Source organism: Elgaria multicarinata, chromosome 10 (genome assembly GCF_023053635.1).
Source record: "Elgaria multicarinata webbii isolate HBS135686 ecotype San Diego chromosome 10, rElgMul1.1.pri, whole genome shotgun sequence".
Taxonomy (NCBI): domain Eukaryota; kingdom Metazoa; phylum Chordata; class Lepidosauria; order Squamata; family Anguidae; genus Elgaria; species Elgaria multicarinata.
In genome coordinates this window covers 53,185,182-53,204,654 of record NC_086180.1, presented here as the reverse complement: position 1 = coordinate 53,204,654, position 19,473 = coordinate 53,185,182, and the positions used below count along the sequence as shown (strand labels likewise).

The following is a 19,473-nucleotide window of genomic DNA, read 5'->3' as shown; positions in this document are numbered from 1 at the left end:
GGGGAAAGCTGACTGAGTTTCCTTGCCTGAGAATGTGTACGGAGTCTTGGAACGCACCTTGTTTAATCGTTGCATGTAGCATAACGAAGAATCATTCAAAGTTAAGGCCATTGATTTCAATGAGAAACTTAAAGAAATGCTTAAATGCCTCCAGTTGAAATCAGTGGAACTTAACAGGGCTAAACTTTGACTGCTTTGTGTTTCATTTCATATTCAAGAACATAATAGAATAGTACTATGTGGGTGACTTGCTACATTTTCTCTTTCCTGTGCCACCTGCTTCTCTGTAGAACATATGATGAGCTGCCATTATCAGCCACTGTAACTTAGCAGAACATTAGGAAGATGGAATTGAGTTAGCAGATTTATTTATTTATTTTAAAAAGAAAGGTAAGAGATATGACTTGCCTGAAAGTGTGTTCATATCACTATGCAAAATGTCAGAGTGTTAGTTAATATATTTTAATCTGCAGGCTGGGATGTATTATCCCTTTGCACTTCCACGGCAATCAGTGGACAGAGTGTGATACACTCTGCTAAAAACACCCACCCACCAAATCCCTCGCCTCTATGTTGTTGCTGATGCTTCCCTCTTAAGTTTTTGTGGTGATCTGTGTTGCGTTGGGTGGAGAGGTCTATTCTCCCACTTCCATTAATTTATGTTGAGAACCATATCAGGCAATATTGACCTGAATAGTTGTATAGGTAAATATGAATATCAATGAACTAAGCAATATATTATTAAACAGGCATGCAATCCTATGCATTTTAGACAGAAAATGTCCTCCAGCTCCCAGCTTTCTCCAGCCAGCTGTAGGACTTTTTTCTGTCTTAACATGTATAGGATTGCCTCTGATCCCCATATAGACCCCCGAGGCTTTCCAAGAAAATAAAAATAGCAGGTGGCTACATCCCAGTGCTTCATTTTGAAGCATGGCCAGAAATAAAGAAAAAAGTAACCTGTGGATAGGCAGATTTGAGTATACTGGGAAGGAAGAGGTTGTAGTGGAGAGAAAGGGGATATTTTTGCTTGTGCTCTGTGTTTGACTTGCCTCTGTTTTTGTTAGATGGCTTGGTTGTTTTGATGTGGTGTGTGTTTTGCCTGAGGCTTTTTAAATATATTGTGTCTGTGTGATTCGAGTGGAGTCTTTTGGGGTGGGCGAGTGTTCTGCCTGGTGTGTGTTTGCCTTTTGCAAAATGGGTGTTAGAGCAGAAAATTGTGAGTTCAAAAGAGTGGTTGGTGTTTTGGAGCTCTGCCATGTACTCAGGTTTTAGGGCAGGTTACTTTTCTTTTAGCCTCATCAGTCCAACAAGAGCAGGTTTTCTCAGTATGATGATGCAATAAAGACAAATGCTACTCCTGGTTTTTATTTTTATTTTTTGCTATCGTACAGATATTAGGCATTTTTAAATCTCTTTACTCTCATCCTAAGCATAGCTCAAGATTTTGCTGCTAGGAAGTTTGTTTTTATTACAGTAAAATGTGCTTAAAATATGAAATAATATTGGGGGGGAACTCTGGGTTTCCCTTTGCTTCTCAAATGTGCACAGGCATTTTAATTCCCTGTACTTGCAATAATTTGTTTTATTGAATAAATTGTTCAGCAGCTACTGAAATATACCATGGTGGTCAAAACATTGTGCTCACTTTGTTTTGTGGCTTTCTTTGTTTTTAATTTCTTAAAATGATCCCTCTTTTCAGATTTCAAATATTAATCTATTTCCTGATCCATTGCTGAAGCCCAGTGATCCATGTCAGAAGTACTTTCAGGTCAGATGCCCTTTTCACATATTTTATGAACCGAATTTCTTAACACCTTTCTCTCCTGCTGGGCCCATATTTTTTCACTTTTGCTTTAAACAAGGATGGAGAACATGTGGCCCTCCAGATGTTGCTGGACTGCAGTTCCCATTAATCCTAAGCAATGGTGAAGGGAGTTGGAATCCAACAACTTCTGCAGGGTTACACATTTACCATCCTTGCTTTAAACAAACTCTTTCTTTCTTTCTTTCTTTCTTTCTTTCTTTCTTTCTGTGTATTTTTTAATCAGCCAGTCTTTCAAAACCATTCAGGGCCAGTGCAAGCATAATGCTGTTAATTCCTTGTCTAAACAGGCTGTGGTATCCCTTTACTGGAGCTCCCATTCTCCTAACAGCGCTGCTGATGTAAGGGTTCACTGCAGGTAGAACTACACATTTTATCTTTGCAAAAGTTTCTAAAGCCACATTGATGGAGATAACATGAGTGCAAGGCAAGAAGGGACATTTATAGGTGAGAATCAGTGGGTGGAAGCAGTATCTCCCCCCTCCACATACCTGCAGATTTCTCTCTTGCAATTCCTAGTTCCTCTCCCCTACCCCACCTCACCCCACCTGGGGAGGGTTGGGTGGATTGGGATTATTTTCAGTTTCAAAGGCCAGATTGGGCCCATTCAGAAGACACCTTTAAACCATGGCTTTAACCATGGTGGTTAAGCCAGAAAGCCAGGCCGTGTTCAGAAGACACCTTAAACCATGGCTTTAACCATGGTGAATAAGGCTTTTTGCTTTATTCACCATGGTTTGGCCATGGTTAAAGGTGTCTTCTGAACACAGCCTGGCTTTCTGGCTTAACCACCGTGGTTAAAACCATGGTTTAAAGTGTCTTCTGAACGGGGCCATTGAAAATTAATGATTACAAATGGCCTAGGAGGGTATTTTTCAAGACGAATCAGCAGACAGAGACATGGTTAAGCATCTCTTTCCCATGAACTGATTCTGCTTTGCAAATCCTTCTCCCCCACCCCACCCAAGCCACCTGCATGATTTTGTTATGAGACAAATGTGCTTGGGAACTCCGCATTGTTCTCATAACATGACCCTCAAATAAATAATTTAATGAAGTAATATAGTGTAAAAAATTGGTGTGGTGTAGTAGCCAAGTGTGTGAGCTAGGAAACCCCTGGTCCAAACCATCTCAGTCATGCATGAACTTATTAGGTGGCTTTCTTCAAGCTGCTGTCTTTTAGCTACTGTCCTTCCAAATTGGGATACTACTACTCCCCTTTATGGCAAGGCTGTTGTTATCAATACTAAGATAACATGAGTGCTCTGAATAATCCATAATTCTACGTGAAAGGTATTGTGAATGAAGATGAAGAAAAAGTAAATATAATGGAAGACTCTTAGGTTGTTTATTTCCTGGCCTCCCATTATCTGCAATAGTTGGGGACACTTGGCCAACCATCTGCATTTGAAAGGACATCTTTTTAGGCATGATCAATGTATAGTCTAGTTGACTTATAATTTTTAACTTAAATTGTTTTGTTAAATTATTTTGATTTTTTGGCAGCAGCACTAAGAGAATAAGTAATGGCCTGTCTGCCTCTCTAGTGTTCCTGTCAAGGCACTCAGATTTTTACTCCTTGAAGCATAAAGCTATGTGGCATTTATTTTGAGGATGCTGTGAGAAGGTTCACAAGATCACTGCCTAGGGAATTTAATTTGGATCAATAAGCACACACAGGAGGCAGAAATGATGTACTCCATAGGCATCTCTTTGACTTGCTAGTTTTTAAGCTTAAGTAACAGAAACATATCTCTGGCTTATTATTTATGTTTCCATGTAGTCTATTCAACTCTTATTTGAGCTGAAACAGAATTAGGGATACTGCTGTGAAAACAAGCAATGTCTCTGACCATTAATTTTAGATTCAAAGATGATTGTGTTAACATGGGATACACAATTTGATCCTCAGATAGGATTGATTTTACAAAGTTCAGCCTCAGATGATTTCTCTGAATTCACTGTCCTTTTTCGTATATGGTTCTTAACTTTTCTCCTCCCTTCTACTTTAATTTTTTTGGTGTGTGTGTGTGTGTGTGTGTGTCTTTACTTCCTTTATTTCTTAAGTCCCGGTTCAATAATCTTGCTTGCCATGCTCAGCGAGCGATGCTTCCAATGAACCTGAAACTAAAGAAGAGAAGAGATGAACCCCGCCTTTCCCCAGCCTCAAAGTACTGCTGAAGTCTGAGATTGGTTTTGGCGCTGCTCTTGCTGGGCTCAACAAATCTGCACTTCCTTTCTCAGGCTTTGAGCTGGAGGCAGAGCCATATGGGCTTGCCACTGTGTCCCGTGCATGTTCCCAGCGTCAGCCATGTCCAGAGGCAGAGCAATCTGACATGCCACCACCTCTCCTTTCCAACTTGAAACAAAAGTAGGAGGCAGAGACTCATGGGTTTGCCTCTGCACCTGACAGACGCTCTGAACTTGGCGTGCCCATCAAGCACAGAGGCAGAAAAAGCTGACACATCTCTGCTTCTCCCTTCTAACTCTGACCTGGAGGGAGGAGGCAGCAGTAAATAAGCTGGCTGCACGCCTAATGGCACTTCAAAATTGGTGCTCCTGGAGTGCACAGAGGCAGACCAGCCCTCTGCATTGGCCTTTAGCTCCAAACTATTGTTTTCTACTTCCCCTCCAATCCCTAGTGCTGGAGAGAAGAGGGGCAGGAGATTTTTTCTTTGATTCTCATGTTGTCATTTAAGGTCGTAGTGTGAGGTCAGGGGCAAGAACCCAGTCCTTGGGGGAATGGGATCTTGGTGATAAGAAATGTTTGATTCACTGGTGAGGCCAGCCAAAATTTGTATTTAGAAAATGGAAACGTGTGTGTTCTGCCAATATTCATGTGTACATTCCTAACTGACGCATGATCTTTATGAATAGTACACAATGTAATACTATGGGACAGAAGCACTGCTACATGGAGCCCTAAGCGTTCAGATGGAAAGTTGGTAAGAAATTAGTGTCAGTAGTGAAGGTTTTTCAGTTCTGGCCTAGTTGGTCTTATGGAGGGCCCCCTCCTTATATGGTTGTGTGTATGGGCTCCTTGAAGGAAAAGATGGGGTAACAAATAAATAAATCTACCGTTGTAGAAATCTACCGTTGTCCTGTTAATCCCTAGAAAGCCTCTTGCAACTTGTTCCCGTTTGAGTTGTTGTTGTTATTTACATTTCTATACCGCCCCATAGCCGAAGCTCTTTGGGCGGTTTACATAAGGTTAAAATCAATTAAAAACAATATATAAAATTTAAAACCACAAAAACATGCATCATCACAGAAACATATATCTAAAAACAATTATAAATAACTATAAAATCAGGTCCAGGTTAGATGAAGCTCATCACACATTACTAAATGCTAGGAAAGAGAGAAGTTTTAACCAGGTGCCAAAAAGATAGCAATGGTGGTGCCAAGCGGGCCTTGTTGAGCAGATTATTCCATAATTGGGGGGCCACCGCTGAGAAGGCCTTCTCCCTTGTTGCCATCCTCCGAGCTTCCCTCAGAGAAGGGCCTTAGATGTTGAATGTAGTGTACTGGTAGGTTCATGTCGGGTATTGTGGTCCCGAGCCGTGTAAGGCTTTATAGGTTAGAACCAGCACCCCATGTAGAGTGCATTGCAGTAATATAACTGAAGCCAGGTTATCCCTGTCTAGATAAGGGTGTATTTTCGTTATTTATTTATTTATTTATTTGATTTATGCCTTTCCTTTCCACATAATAATAATAATAATAATGATGATGATGATGATGATGATGATGATGATGTATTAAGACCACTTTATTTATTTAGCACATTTATATCCCATTTTTCTTCCATCATGGAACCCAAGGTGGCATACATGGGGTTCCTATGTAATCTCCCACCCAGACCCTGACCAGCTTAGCTTCGGCAAGGTGGCTGCGTTATGTGTCCTGTGCAGAGACTGTCAGTGGTTACTTCTGTTCAAAATGGTATACATTACTCGAAATGACTCTTCACCAGTGGAATTCAAACTTCAAGTGATAAACCAAATAACTGCCTCTACCTTCAGTACATTTTCAGCGTGTTGTTGGCTTTCAGTGTCTTTCAACTTGTATCCTACTGCAGCACATAAATGTGTGTGTTTTTCCTTTGTGAGGTGCTGCCTGCCTTTCGTACCTTAAACACCTGCTCTTTTAACTGTTGAAAAAATTATAAACAAGCTTTGTGGAATTCTAAGCAAACCAGCAGTGGAATATATGAAGGTTTTGCTTCTTGCCCTCATAGATCATCCTTTGTCTAAACTCTTAGGAAAAAGGAATGTGAACAAGAGCACAATAGTTTATCAAAGGAATTGCAAACCAGGTGGGAAATGGATATCTGGTCACCGTTTGAGGAAGAATGAAAAAAGGGAAAGAAAAATCTCCTTCAATCTCTGTGGTAGTTCATCCCCTCCTCCCGCCCCCACCGAAATGTACTTAGAGAGACATTGAGATTGGCTTGTCAGGTCATGTGGTTCTCCTGTTCCTCTGCTCATGAATTCGATGTCCAGACCAGGAGATCCTGTATTTGAGACAAAATTGAGGGCAAGGATTGCAGGGCAAGTGTATGTGAGTCCAAGAACCACTCTTGAACTCTTCCTCACAGGGATAGTGATGGTGGAGGTGGGATCTCTGAACAGCCCCCCCACCCACACACACACACATTGTAATTTGGGACAGCTGACTCTTAAGTCTTGTCTGTAATGAGAAGGGGAGGAAGGAAAGAGGCAAAGCCTCAAAAGGGTTCTGAGTAAACACAGTTTTTAAAAAAATAAAATAGTAAAATGCCCAACATGTTTCAGTGAAGACCTTCACTTCTTCAGGGACTTACAAATACAGTTTACCTATTAAGGAAATATCCACATCATTTAGAGGCTTTGCCTCTTCCCCCTCCCCCCTTTTATTTTATTTTCCACTGTAATGAGAACATAGTCCAGTAAATTTAGTAGTATAGCTTTTACTGGGACCCCTGCAGTCTTCCTCTACTGTCTGCCCTCTGTCACAACTTCTTAGTAAAGTAGTATGTGTGTTTTAGGTGTGTTTTACATCTGTGAAACCATCAACTATTACTGTGTCAGCCAGATCAGAGAGTCTAGCATTTTTTGCCTAGATTTTTTCCTCTGGTCTTTTTATCTACATTGCATAACCCAACACATGAGCCAGGTGCTTCATAGAAATCTGTTCAAACAAGCAGAGGAGTGTTATCTGTGATCAGAAACAGACTGGCCAGAAGCAGACTGTTTATCCCCCCCTTCGCATTTTAGTAGACATTTCTGTGATTCCATAAGTCTCTCAGTTCTTATTTGGTAAACAAAAGCCCCAAATCTGATCCACTTCATAATTTGCATGGCAGCATCATGGGTATACTATTGTTTTTCTGTGGTACGTAAGTATGAAAGGGGACGCACATCGCCAAATGCTTGGGGATATACGGTGAACCCATACAGGGAAGCTGTGCTTGGTTCTAGATTCTGGGCCCATTCTATATTTGGAGATGCACATTTGCCCTTCGCATTTTGTGTTTACTCTAGCAGGCGCTGGTCAAAACTCTGGAGTACCTGCAGTACCGTATGAAGTTGCTCAGAGTGTGAAAGTACCTTATTTTATTTATTCATTTATTAGTACTACTTCTATAGTGCTTAATATAATAAAATCTCCAACCGGTTTCTGTACAAAAATATGAAATGTAAAACTTTAAAAAGGAACTTACAACAACAAGATAAGATAAAAAGAAACAATAAAAAGAGAAAGAAATTTTATTCCGTGGCGCTTTTCACTGGCATTTGACTGAAACTCCTGTGGTAGGAGTGTGCAAAACAGCAAAACTCAGGCTTGCCAGAGTTCTCTGAATTCCATCTTGAAGCTCAATTCTCTCCACTGTATGGACTGTTGGGGAGATGAACTTACCTGGTTGTGTTCAGGTACCATGAAGGAGAGAAATACTGAATGAGTGTATTAATACCTTTATCCCCCTCCAATTTTGTGCAGAGCTGCCATTATATTAAAGATGCTGTTGCTTATTTAGCCAGTGTGTGTATGCAGGGCTTTTTAGTGCTGTTTCCAAATGCACTTATCTCCCAGGTGATTATGATGCTAAGCGTGTCTCATGAGTATTTCTGTTTCTCCCCCAGTTGACTCTGGAGTGGAAACCTTGGCTGAGTTTATGGCAAGCAACAGCGCAACAGACATTGTGAATCGGAACGGTCCTGCCACTCCACCCAACACCCTTCACCTGCGCTCCTCCCACAACGAACTGCTGAATGCTGAAATCAAGCACACGGAAGTCAAGAACAGCACCCCTCCGAAATGCCGGAAAAAATATGCACTGACTAACCTTCAGACAGCCATGGGCCTTTCTGATCCTGCTGCACAGCCCCTCCTGGGCAGCAATTCCTCCAACATAAAGTTGGTTAAGAATGGAGAGAACCAGCTTAGGAAAGCAGCAGAACAGGGGCAGCAGGATCCCAATAAAAACCTGACTGCTCCGACCTCTGCTGCAGGCATAAACATAACTTCTGAGAAGTTGGAGGGGAAAGAGCCAAACCAGCAGGATTCTTCAGGTAGTGAAATACTGCCCACACAACACCGGAGAACCAAGAGCTTCCTAAATTACTATGCAGATCTCGAGACTTCAGCTAGGGACGTTGATCAGAATTACGGGGACACCCAAGTGGTGGGAGAGGAGAAACTGTCCTCTCAATGCAACAGCCAGGGACCTATGGTCATTGTGAACGGGGATGCAGTGCCTCGGAAACAAACCCTGTCAATGAGTCCAGAAGATGGACAGGTAGCAACCATATCATCAAGTCCGGAGACGAAAAAGGATCATCCAAAAACTGGCGCGAAAACAGATTGTGCGCTACACAGGATTCAGAACTTGGCTCCAAGTGATGAAGACTCTAGTTGGACAACACTGTCACAAGACAGTGCTTCTCCAAGTTCACCAGATGAAACAGGTGTGGATGCCCTCTTTATGTGTTTTGTGGGGAGAGGGGAACCGTTACTGCTTGAATAAATGTGTGCAAAGTGTGAAGGTGGTAAATTCTCCCAGTGGAGGGATGTAAAAAGTGGGGTCCCACAGGGAACTGTATTGGGACCAATGCTTTTCAGCTTCTTCATAAATGATCAATTAGGAGTGAGCAGCTAGGTGACCAGGTTTGCTGATGACACCAAATTATTTAGGTGGTTAAAACAAAAAGGGATTGTGAGGAGCTCCAAATGGATCTCACCAGACAGGATGAATGGGCATCAAAATGGAAAAAAATGCAGTTCAATGTAAGCAAGTATAAAGTGATGCATGTTGTAGGAAAAAATCCCAACTTCAAGATACACTGAGCTAGTGGTGTCTGACCAAGAAAGGAATCTTGGAGTTGTGGTGAACAGGTCAATGAAATTGCAACCCAATGTGTGGCTGCTGTGAAGAAGACAAATTCCATGTCAGGCATAATTAGGAAAGGAACTGATAAAACTGCCAATAATATACTGCCCTTATATAAATCTATGGTGCGACAGCACTTGGAATACTGCATATAGTTCTGGTGACTGCACCTAAAAAATGATATTATACAATTGGAAAAAGTGCAGAAAAGGGCAACTAAAACGATGAGGAAAAGTTACAACATCTGGGGCTGTTTAGCTAAGAGAAAGGGCAAGAAAGGGGAGACATGATAGAGGTGTACAAAATTATGCATGGTGTGGAGAAAGTGGATCAGGAGACATTTTTCTCCTTCTCTCATAATATTAGAACACGGGGTCATCTGATGAAGCAGATTGGTGGGAGATTCAAGACAGATAAAAGGAAATAGTTATACAGGAAATAGTTATTCTAGGGAATTGACTACCACAAGATGTAGTGGTGGCCACCAATTTGTATGGCTTTAAAAGGGGTTTAGACGAATTCATGGAGGAGAAGGCTATCAATGGCTACTAGTCCTGATGGTTATATGTTACCTTCAGTATCAGAGGAAGTATGCCTATGTACACCAGTTGCTGGGAACATGAGTGGGAGGGTGGTATCACACTCACATCCTGCTTCTGGGTTCCTTGTCTACGGCTGGTTGGCCACTATGTGAAAAGAATGCTGGACTAGATGGACCTTTGGTCTAATCTATATGGCTCTTCTTATGTTCTCCCTTGAACCCCAGAGGAAATTAAAGTTAATTCATTATCTTGGATTTGAGAGTTGATAAAGAGAAGCTAAGAGTCAATTAAGATGTGACACAACATGTAATTCATCATTTGCACACCAATCTCATGACTTAGTGCTACTGCCTGCCTGCTATCTCTGTTATTTATCAGGTTTTGCTCTACCTCTCACTTCCTTTGCTGTAGCACTATACCAGTCTGGGGCTCTCCAGATGTTTTGCACTATAACTTCCATCATCCAGCAGACATACTGGCTGGGGCTGATAGGAGTTGTAGTCCACATCACCTGGAAGGACTCAGGTTTGGGAAAGCTGCTTGATACCAATTTTTCTTTCCACTTACTTTCCAGACATTTTTCATCCCTTTTTTAACTACTCTACTGCTGCTGAAAATCCCAGAGGTACTGGGCTGGGCCTAGCCCAAGTATATGTTACTAAGAAAAAGGGGGAAAGAGAAAGAGAGAGGATGCCATCATAATTCAGAACATGCTTTTTAAAACGTGTTTTTCAGGTTTCCCCAAAGCTATGAAACAAGACATTGAAATATGAATGAATTTGGCCTGATAAATTTGGCTTCAGCATATATTTTTTTGAAACGGCATAAAATTCCTGCTAAAATTGCCCATTTGATCTATGTTCCTAAGTGATACTTAAATCTGTAGAAAGACAGGAAGGGCTGCCGTGGAATGGAAAACAGCAGCTGCTAGACTATGCAGCAGATTTAAAAGATTCAATATGTTTTAAAACTATGCTGCTGCTGCTGCATAACGTTAGTAGCGTGAACGTTCAAGAAGTCTAATTTTGACAGTTACAAGCAAAGAGATTTCCAACTCTGGGGCAAGCTCATAGTCTTGCTTTGTTGCATCGGGCAAGTAGCTTCAGAAGTGGCACATGTGAGGGAAACTGGAAGCTGTGTGACACACATGCAAGTTCCAGAAGAGCTTCATTGATGAGCTGGAATGTATTCTTTCTGCATCCCTCTGTCTCATCCAAAATACAGTTTTTTCATGTCTTCCCAGTGGAAAAGATACAAAAGTTCAATTTCAGATGAAACACTAATGTGTAGAGAGAGACAGGAAGCATTAGACATGTGTGCTTTCTGTTCTCCCCGCACCATTGTCATAATCAAAGGCATTCTGAGAAAGTTAATTTGGACAGTTGAAGGCATTATTATCAGGAGGTATATTTATCATTTGAAATGTTTGCCCCATAGTGTTTAGAACTTTCACCTGCTGATAAGGCATCCTTGGAACAAGTGCTGACGGAGGCGTTTAAGGGCTCCAAAAGGAAGGCAAAAAAGCATATTGGAAAGGGTAGTCAGATCAAAGAAATATGAGCAAAGAAATAACGGAAGAGTCATAGCTTCAAAGTGAGGCAACACACAGCAGAATGGACTATCTTGGGTGGGATAGATTAGTGGACATTTTGAACAGTCAAGGTGCAAGGCAACGGAACTGTGGACCAAAGTTACAGATTAAGATGAGATTAAAAAGATAGGAACATATTCCAACCAACCAAAAGTATTTATTTAGTCCTTAGAACTTTCTACATGTTGGTTCATAAGACAGTTATTAAAATAAACAATAAAACAGGGATACATTAAGATATGTAAAATAAATAGAACAGAGTTTATATAACATTGGTGGTATCCAATGTTAGTCCTATGTAGAGTAGATCCATTGAAATGAATAGCCCATTCATTTCAATAGGCCCACTCTGCATAGGACTAACACTGAATATTACTGGGTGTATATATGTATCTACATACAACTAATAAAAGGATTAATTTAAAATTAAACAATCATACACACAACATAAAATCAGCAAATCAAGAGAGCCCATACCATTTACTTCCTAATAACAATTATTATGAGCTATTGTAATATAATAGCTGTAGAAAAATATTTGGCAACCTTATTTATGCTAGCCAATACATATGAATCATCAAATTCAGCTGTCTTTCCAGGCAGCAAAATAAGTAGTGAGATTATAAAACATTGTAAAAACTACATTCCAGTAAAATATGTTCCACCATTTCAACCTGTCCTGACTGACAAGGACACAGTCTCAGTTCAAGTGAAGCTCTTTAAAAATATCCCTCCATGACTGTTGATGGAAGCCAATTCCCCATGCTGGCTGGGGAATGCTGGGAGTTACAGGACATTTATCTGTCTAAACATGCATAGGATTGCACCCTAAAATGATTAAAACAATGTTCAAGACCACCTGGTTCACAGCTGTGAAATGTTGCCTGCATCCATTTTGTATGAATGGGTCATAGGCTGCGATGGGCATGTCATATCATATGACAGTGATAAACTGTAAAAAGAATCTGTTTGAACACCTTTCAAAGTTCCCCAGAAGTTCCTCAGAAAATTCTGCACTCACCTCCTCTTTTTTGCAATTTCCTCCTTAACCTGTGACTCGCTTAACCTGACTTGCTCACCTATTCTGATGAAATATTGGAACTTTTACAGGCAAGGCTGTCATGGTCCTATGGTTGACTGGTTTAGCTGCTTTGACATCACAGAGACATTTAGCAACCTATGGCTAGGCAGATTAAGTAGTAAAGGACAGACTTTTAGAGCCTGTGTTAGAGGTCTCACATTTGTGAAGTATTTGTAATCACAGGGATTCCTCCTCTACCTATTGTAAGTCCTTAGAAGTTTTAGAAGGCATGAAATTCTATAGTATAACCAACTAACACACATTCTGAAAGTAGTATAGATTAGGGTTACATCTTAATGCTACTGTACATATATATTTCACTGACTTCAGTGAGACCTATGTTCGAGTAATCTTGAATGGAATTGTGGCCTGAAAGAGACTTTGTCATATGAAAAGACATATGAAAATCTGGAGGTAATGATGGGCTGTGATAGTGGGCAATATGGTCAATCTATAGATACAAAAATGCAGTATTCTTAATTTCTTGGTAATAACATTTTTATTCTTCCTTCAATTCCGGAAGCTTTTGACTAAAAAAAAAAAATAAAAATCCAAAAATCCAGGATTTTAGTATGCAAGCAGAGATTCCTAGAGTTAATTTTTTAAAAGGATAGTCACTTCCCATTCAATCTTTAATTTAATTTGACTTCTATTCCACAGGCATTTTAGAAAAAGGCATTTCCTTGGTCATTTTGGCTGACAGGATTCTTGGCTTTGCTTAAATTATTGATTACAGCAAGTGGGAGGGACTTCCTGATGTGAGAACCACTCTCCCTAATAGAAGCCTTTCACTAAATCAGTTGCTGCAATGCACCTTCGGGGAGTTGAAGGTTAGGATCATCAAGAAGATTATTTCTTTTTATGCCTTCAAGGAGTGGATCTTCGCAATAAATTTTACTGAACTCTTCTTCCTTTTTGTGTGTGGCTTTCATGTGTGTAAAGAACAGCGAGGAACAAGACAGTTTAATGAATTTTTAGAAGTGGGAGGAGGGTTTGGCTTTGGACTGGAGATGAGCTGATTAAACCATGATGTGATGGATGCCTGTAGGCTGTGAGATCTCAAAAGCTTGTCACTTTGAACAGAATCAGTCAGGAAATACTTGAGCGTTTGGCAATCTGGAATCGGTTCAGTAGCAAATGCATTGTATGCACACGCGGCTGTAATTCCTTTACAGCTGTCTTGGTTTCTGGCGCACTGGGGAAGACACTCATTTATATGGGCAACATGTGATGTTTCCCCTCTGAAATCTACAGGCTGTCAATTGGCCTTTCTTTCTTCCACCCCGAAGTCCATTCCTCGTTAGACTAATTAAATACATGTTATACAAATAGCAGTAGGACCCATGCCCTATCCCATTTGAGCCGCAGACCGATCTGGAGGCTTTACAGCGAAGGGAGAGCACGAGTGAACATGAAGCTGTTAGAACATGTGCACAGCAAACTTAAAGGATGCTGGTAGCAGATCAGCTAAGGCTGAACTGCAGAAGAGCAGCTAGCAAATGTAAGTAACGAACAAATTGTATATATAAGTTCTGCTTGTATACACAGGTTTTGTGTTCCTGCCTAGGAAAAGTCTCTAGGTTTGTTCGTTTGGGAGAATGGGGTCCTGTATTCCTGTCTGCATGTGGCTTGTAACTCTGGTGGTTTAAGAGTCGAGCTTATCCAGCAAGGCTGAAGTAATCATCGCAGTGCAGACCTGGAGTTCTGCTGTTAGCACCTTGATGTTACAGGGGGAATTGAGTGATTAAATTTGAAAGTTGTGATCTGCAGAGCTGGAAAGTTTTCACACGAGTTCTAGATTCCCTTTTATAAGTCTCCTGCTTTTCTTTGATGTGCTGCTAATCTCTCCCCGGTGTCTACTTACTTAAACCTCTTAAAATGCAACTTGGTCCACTCTGATCGAGTTTTTCAAGGTAAAGCAACTTTTTAGTTGTTGTTTAGTGGAAGCTAGGTTTTGAAATACTCAGTGTTGGTTTGGCAGTGTCTGATTGGTTTCTGTCAAATAACTATTCTCAACTCATTTTTAGAGGTGTGACAATTGTTTCGTTCTATAGATTAATTACCAGGGCTGTGGAATTAGAGTTGAAAATAATTGTTGGTATAATCCATTGAATAGAAATTTATTTATAAATCAGGGATGGATTTTTGGCTACAAGAAAACGATTTTTAAATATCTCTTGCAAAACAGTGAATCTGCTCAAATTGCTTGGTTTGTGTGACATGCAAAAAAGTCAACAATATGTTGTTAAAATGAGGGTGATTTTGCAAGATTATATATTATTAATTAGTAAGTATCTCATTATTCAGGGTTGGCCAGTTAGTATAATTGCATTGTGTGTTACTGTAGGAATCTTGTGCTTGCAACACAGAGCTTCAGACTGTCTCCTACAATGTCAGTCTACAGACAATTGATGAAGAACATTGCCTTGCTTAATTAAATTCCAAAATAATCAACTTTTTTTTTTTTAAGGAGGAAACTGTGGCTTCCATTTTGTTTTGCTTTAAAAAGAATTGAGATGTTTTTGCTGGCAGACAAGGCCACTCAGTGGTGGGGTGGGGAGGGGAGTTATGGGGCAGGCCCCATAAGTATGTAAAATGTGCCTTATAACAAGTACTGGGCAGAAAGTAGATCTCCAGATGTTTTGGACCAACTCGCAGCATTCCTGACCATTGGCATTGCTGGTAGGGGCTTTTGGGACTTGAAGTTCAAAAATCTGGAGATCCAACTTCTGTCCACGTCTGCCTTAATCCTCAGCTTAATTCTGCTCTCAGAATGTTGATTTTTGCATAAGAGTTCTTTTTTATTTTCTTTTTTAAAGCAGACCTATCGTAACCACAACTGGTAACAATGACTATATGTAGCCCTGGACAGCACCAAGTTTTACTAGTGTTCTACTCTTATTTATTTTATTTTATTTCTTAGGCATCTTATAAACAAGTTGTCAGCAATATAGAATAAACCATAACAATAATACAGTTAAAATCCATAATCTTAAAAACAACAACAACAACCCAACAACCCAGTAAAAATGAAATACAAATTGTTGGGACTAAAAACAATCTGCTAAAACCACCATCGGTGTCACAAGGACTAAAATAACAAGAACTTAAATAGCCTGGGAGAACAGAAAGTTAGCCTCATGCTGAAAGAATAACAAAGTGGAGCCCGGTTACTATTCCTAGGAAGAGCATTCTGTAAATTTGAGGAAGAATGAGATGTTGTGGGCCAGGGCTCCACCCATCTTTCAAAGTGGGCTGCCAAGAAGCCCCAATACCACACTTAGAACAAGTGATTGTCTGGGACAAGGTCTGCTCTCCGAAATAACACTAGATTTTTTTTTAAAAAAACCAATAATTCAGATTCTTTATCAGTTATAACTAAATTTGATATTGGAATTTGAGTGAATCAGAAGAAAGAAAAGTGAAAGGGGGACTTGTTCTGATGTATTTGTCCTTTACTGTAAATGCGCTTGTCAGAGCAGAACAGTTTTTGATCATTTATCACACAAATGATGTCTTGGCACCACTTTAATTTGTCTAGCAACTGTGGCTTTTAATTAGCCCAATCGGTCAGGTGGTCATCATCATCAACGTCATCATCATGATCATCTATATAAATAAAAAATGTGTTTGTATGCCCTCGATGGACTCGAAAACCATACATCTGATTGTTATGAAGCTTTTAGGATTTGTTCCGCCTCTATCTGGGATGGTTTTAGGCGTAGTGAAAAGATGAGTAGGCCGAGTTATTTGCTGCCCCCTCCCTCTGCTGTGGCACAGCGCCATCTAAAGGAGATGGAGTGGACAGACCCCTCCCTCAGGTGGTACAGGGGTGGACTTTGGCAGGAGCTGTGCCTGGGGGTTGCAGCAGGAGTGCCTTCACTTAGGTAGGGCAGACAGACACAATATGTCTGACACATGAGTAAGTTTGCTTGAAGGCTTTTCTGTATCAACCTAAAGGCAATTCCAACCCATGTAAAACGTGTATTTGCTAGTAATAATAAATAATAAACTTTGCTTGCAGGGATCTGCATTTTTGTCAATACCGCAACAATTCCTCTCCCGAGCACTTTTACTTTATATAACATTTACTTTACCATATCTGGTTTTCTGGGGCCAGAAAGCAGTTTTACTACACTATTCATGTTTTCCCATTTTTCCTTTCCAGTTACTTATTCGGTTATATATCTAGGCTTTATTTAGTACATGATGGACTGCTACTTGATAGTTACACTATTTTATTTTTATTTTATTTTATTTATTTATAAATGTATGAGTCACCTTTCAGCCCAAATGTTTACTGCACTCGCCCTGGGCTGGTGCTGCCTATGTTTACCCCAAGCACACAGATCACACTCCATATATATCAGGCTTCCAGGCACCATGATTGCTAAAATTGTTTTTCAAACAATTCGGTCAGTTAATTACCTCAAACAGCTTATACAAAGAGTCACAGAGGAAACCTCTTTTTGATGCATCACATATGTATAAATTAAAACTGGCCTCGAGATTATGAGTTTTCTCAACTAATATTGGTTTAGTTAGCTTCCAGGAAACTGCAAATGTAGCTCTGTGAGGCTGGCTTGCACCCGACAATATATATCCTGGCCACTTGATAAGCCTTCCCTCTCTCTCTCTCTCTCTCTCTCTCTCTCTCTCTCTGTCTCTCTCTCTCTCTCTGTCTCTCTGTCTCTCTCTCTCTCTCTCTCTCTCACACACACACACACACACACACACACACTCCCTTCCTGAAAATGCCCTCCCCCTCCAGTTAGGGGTTTGAAAAGCCTCCATTGGCACAAATGTAGGCTTTTTAAAAGCCTAATTGCAGCAGAGTGGCAATTTTTGAGGGGTTGGTCCTCCCCGTCCCTAGCAGAGACCCCTCCCCCTCTGAAAATCCCCCCATGTGTTCCATTTAAGCTTTTAAAAAGCCTCCATTGGCACCAATGGAAAGTTCTTTTCAAGCCTCAATGCAGTGCGCTGGAGATGAAAGCAGAGAAAATCTTATTTCAAATTTCGAGATCGCAGCTCAGAAAATCTTCTACCTCTAATCTGTATAGTGATCGGAGATGAGAGTCTTTGATCTTGGAAGGACAGAGGGGGTAGGCCTGGGGATAGGGCTGGGGCTGGGGAACAGGGATGGAGAAGGGGGGCTCACATAAGAACATAAGAGCCATGCTGGATCAGACCACGGCCCATATAGTCCAGAATTCTGTTCACACAGTGGCCAACCAGCTGTCAACCAGGGACCCACAAGCAGGACATGGTGCAACAGCACCCTTCCACCCATATTCTCCAGCAACTGGTATATATAGCCTTACTGCCTCTGATACTGGGAGGTAGCACATAGCCATCAGGACTAGTAGTCATTGATAACCTTCTCCTCCAGGAATTTATCCAAACCACTTTTAAAGCCATCCAAATTAGTGGCCATCATGACATATTGTGGTAGCGAATTCCATAGCTTAACTGTGAACTGTGTGAAGAAGTATTTACTTTTATCTGTCCTGAATTTCCCACAATCTGACAGGCTATTACCTTTTATTACTTAACGAAAGATCTGAACAGAAAAGCTTCAAGCCTCATTGGGTGATCCCAAATATGCAACTGACAGCAAGCCCCAACTTCCAGACTTCATTGACCAATAGTCCTAAGGCAAAACAGCCTATATACATTCATGTCTTTATTTACATATACCTCTACAACCAGCTTTTGGAGGTTAAATGCTCTAAGTTGGTATGATCCTGGAAGCACAATAAAATCCCCTCTTTGAGGATCAGGGCATACTGTGTGGGTTTGGGAAGATCCCACGCAGAGCAAGAATGGAGTCCTGAACCTGAACAACCTACTCCAATGGCCATTCTTACCTTGTGAATTGGAGATTTTATGCAGAACTTGCAAGACCCTGTGCAAAATGGTGGTCAGACCCTTTTCAGTGAGCAAGTTCTTGATACATAGTTCATCACGTCTCAGAATATAGGAAGCTACCTTTTACCAATCAGACATTTAAGCAGACAAAGGGTAGAATCCAACTAAAGTCCTACTTAGAGTAGACCCATTGAAATGAATGGGACTGAAGTTAATTCAAATATAAATCCATTCATTTCTATGGATCTTCATTAAGTAGAACTTTACCCAAGTCAGCTCAGTACTGTCTACGCCAACTGGCAATGGCTTTCCAGAATTTTTCCCAGCTGTACTTGGAGATGCCAGAGATTAAATCTAGGACTTCTTTGCACAAAATATATGCTCTGTCACCGAGTTATGGCCCATTTAGGTCATATTGGTTTTAAAAAGGAATTGAGCACATGCTTAAGTCCCCCCCCCCCTTTGAAATAACCAAAACATAAAAAATATGCTGAAAGCTTATTCCACAGTAAGTCTTTAAGATGCCACCAAACATATCACAAGTCCTTTAGAAAATCTTTTAAATGTTTATCTTTGGCACTGGATTGTGACTATAATTTATAGGGTAAATACAGGCTCACTTCATCTATTTCATTTCTCTGTGAAAAAATAGTTTTTTGAGCACAGAAATATGTTTCATAATAATTTGCAGTACTTTGTCATATGTTGAGTTCGGTAGGATAGCTGCAATCTAGAAGTAACGTATTCCTTACATAAATAGTACTGTCTGGAATAAAATTGGTTGCAGATTGCAAACAATGGCTTTTTGAAAGAGTTTGACTTGAACTGCAATAGGCTTTTTAAAAATATAAAACTTGTTGCCACCTGGTGGATAGAATTAAAAACACACATTTGAAAATAAGTGTCAGAAAAAGAAGAAAAGTGCTCAAGTTGCAATTTCCTGAACGCTCTATTAAATAGTTTCTAGCTCAGTGGTGAATAAAGTACTCACTGCCACTAGACAAGCGAAATACCCAGTCTAACAAAAGTGCAGGGCAGCTGGAAGTGACAAATTCAGAGGATACGAATTCTCTGGATAGCATAGCGCCCTTTATGTCTTATCAATTTAATTTGGTGACCAAATTTCTTCAGGCTTCACTGAGCAGGCTCTGACTGCTGTACACTGAGTGAGTCGGTTTGTATTTCTTTGCTTTT

At 40.5% G+C, this 19,473-nt stretch overlaps 1 protein-coding gene across 7 annotated transcripts in view; it reads left to right on the top strand.

Annotated features, from left to right (window-relative positions):
* The window catches only part of APBB2 (amyloid beta precursor protein binding family B member 2), a 182,671-nt gene that overhangs the window by 85,924 nt on the left and 77,274 nt on the right, over positions 1 to 19,473 (top strand). For 4 of the 7 annotated variants that reach the window (XM_063136406.1, XM_063136403.1, XM_063136405.1 and 1 more), the window contains exon 3: positions 7,951 to 8,775. In XM_063136406.1, the coding sequence (XP_062992476.1) occupies positions 7,951 to 8,775 (825 nt within the window). Of the gene's footprint in view, positions 1 to 1,702; positions 1,772 to 7,950; positions 8,776 to 13,782; positions 13,913 to 19,473 lie in introns of those variants that run through there. The other 3 variants (XM_063136408.1, XM_063136407.1, XM_063136404.1) reach the window with 2 other exon arrangements.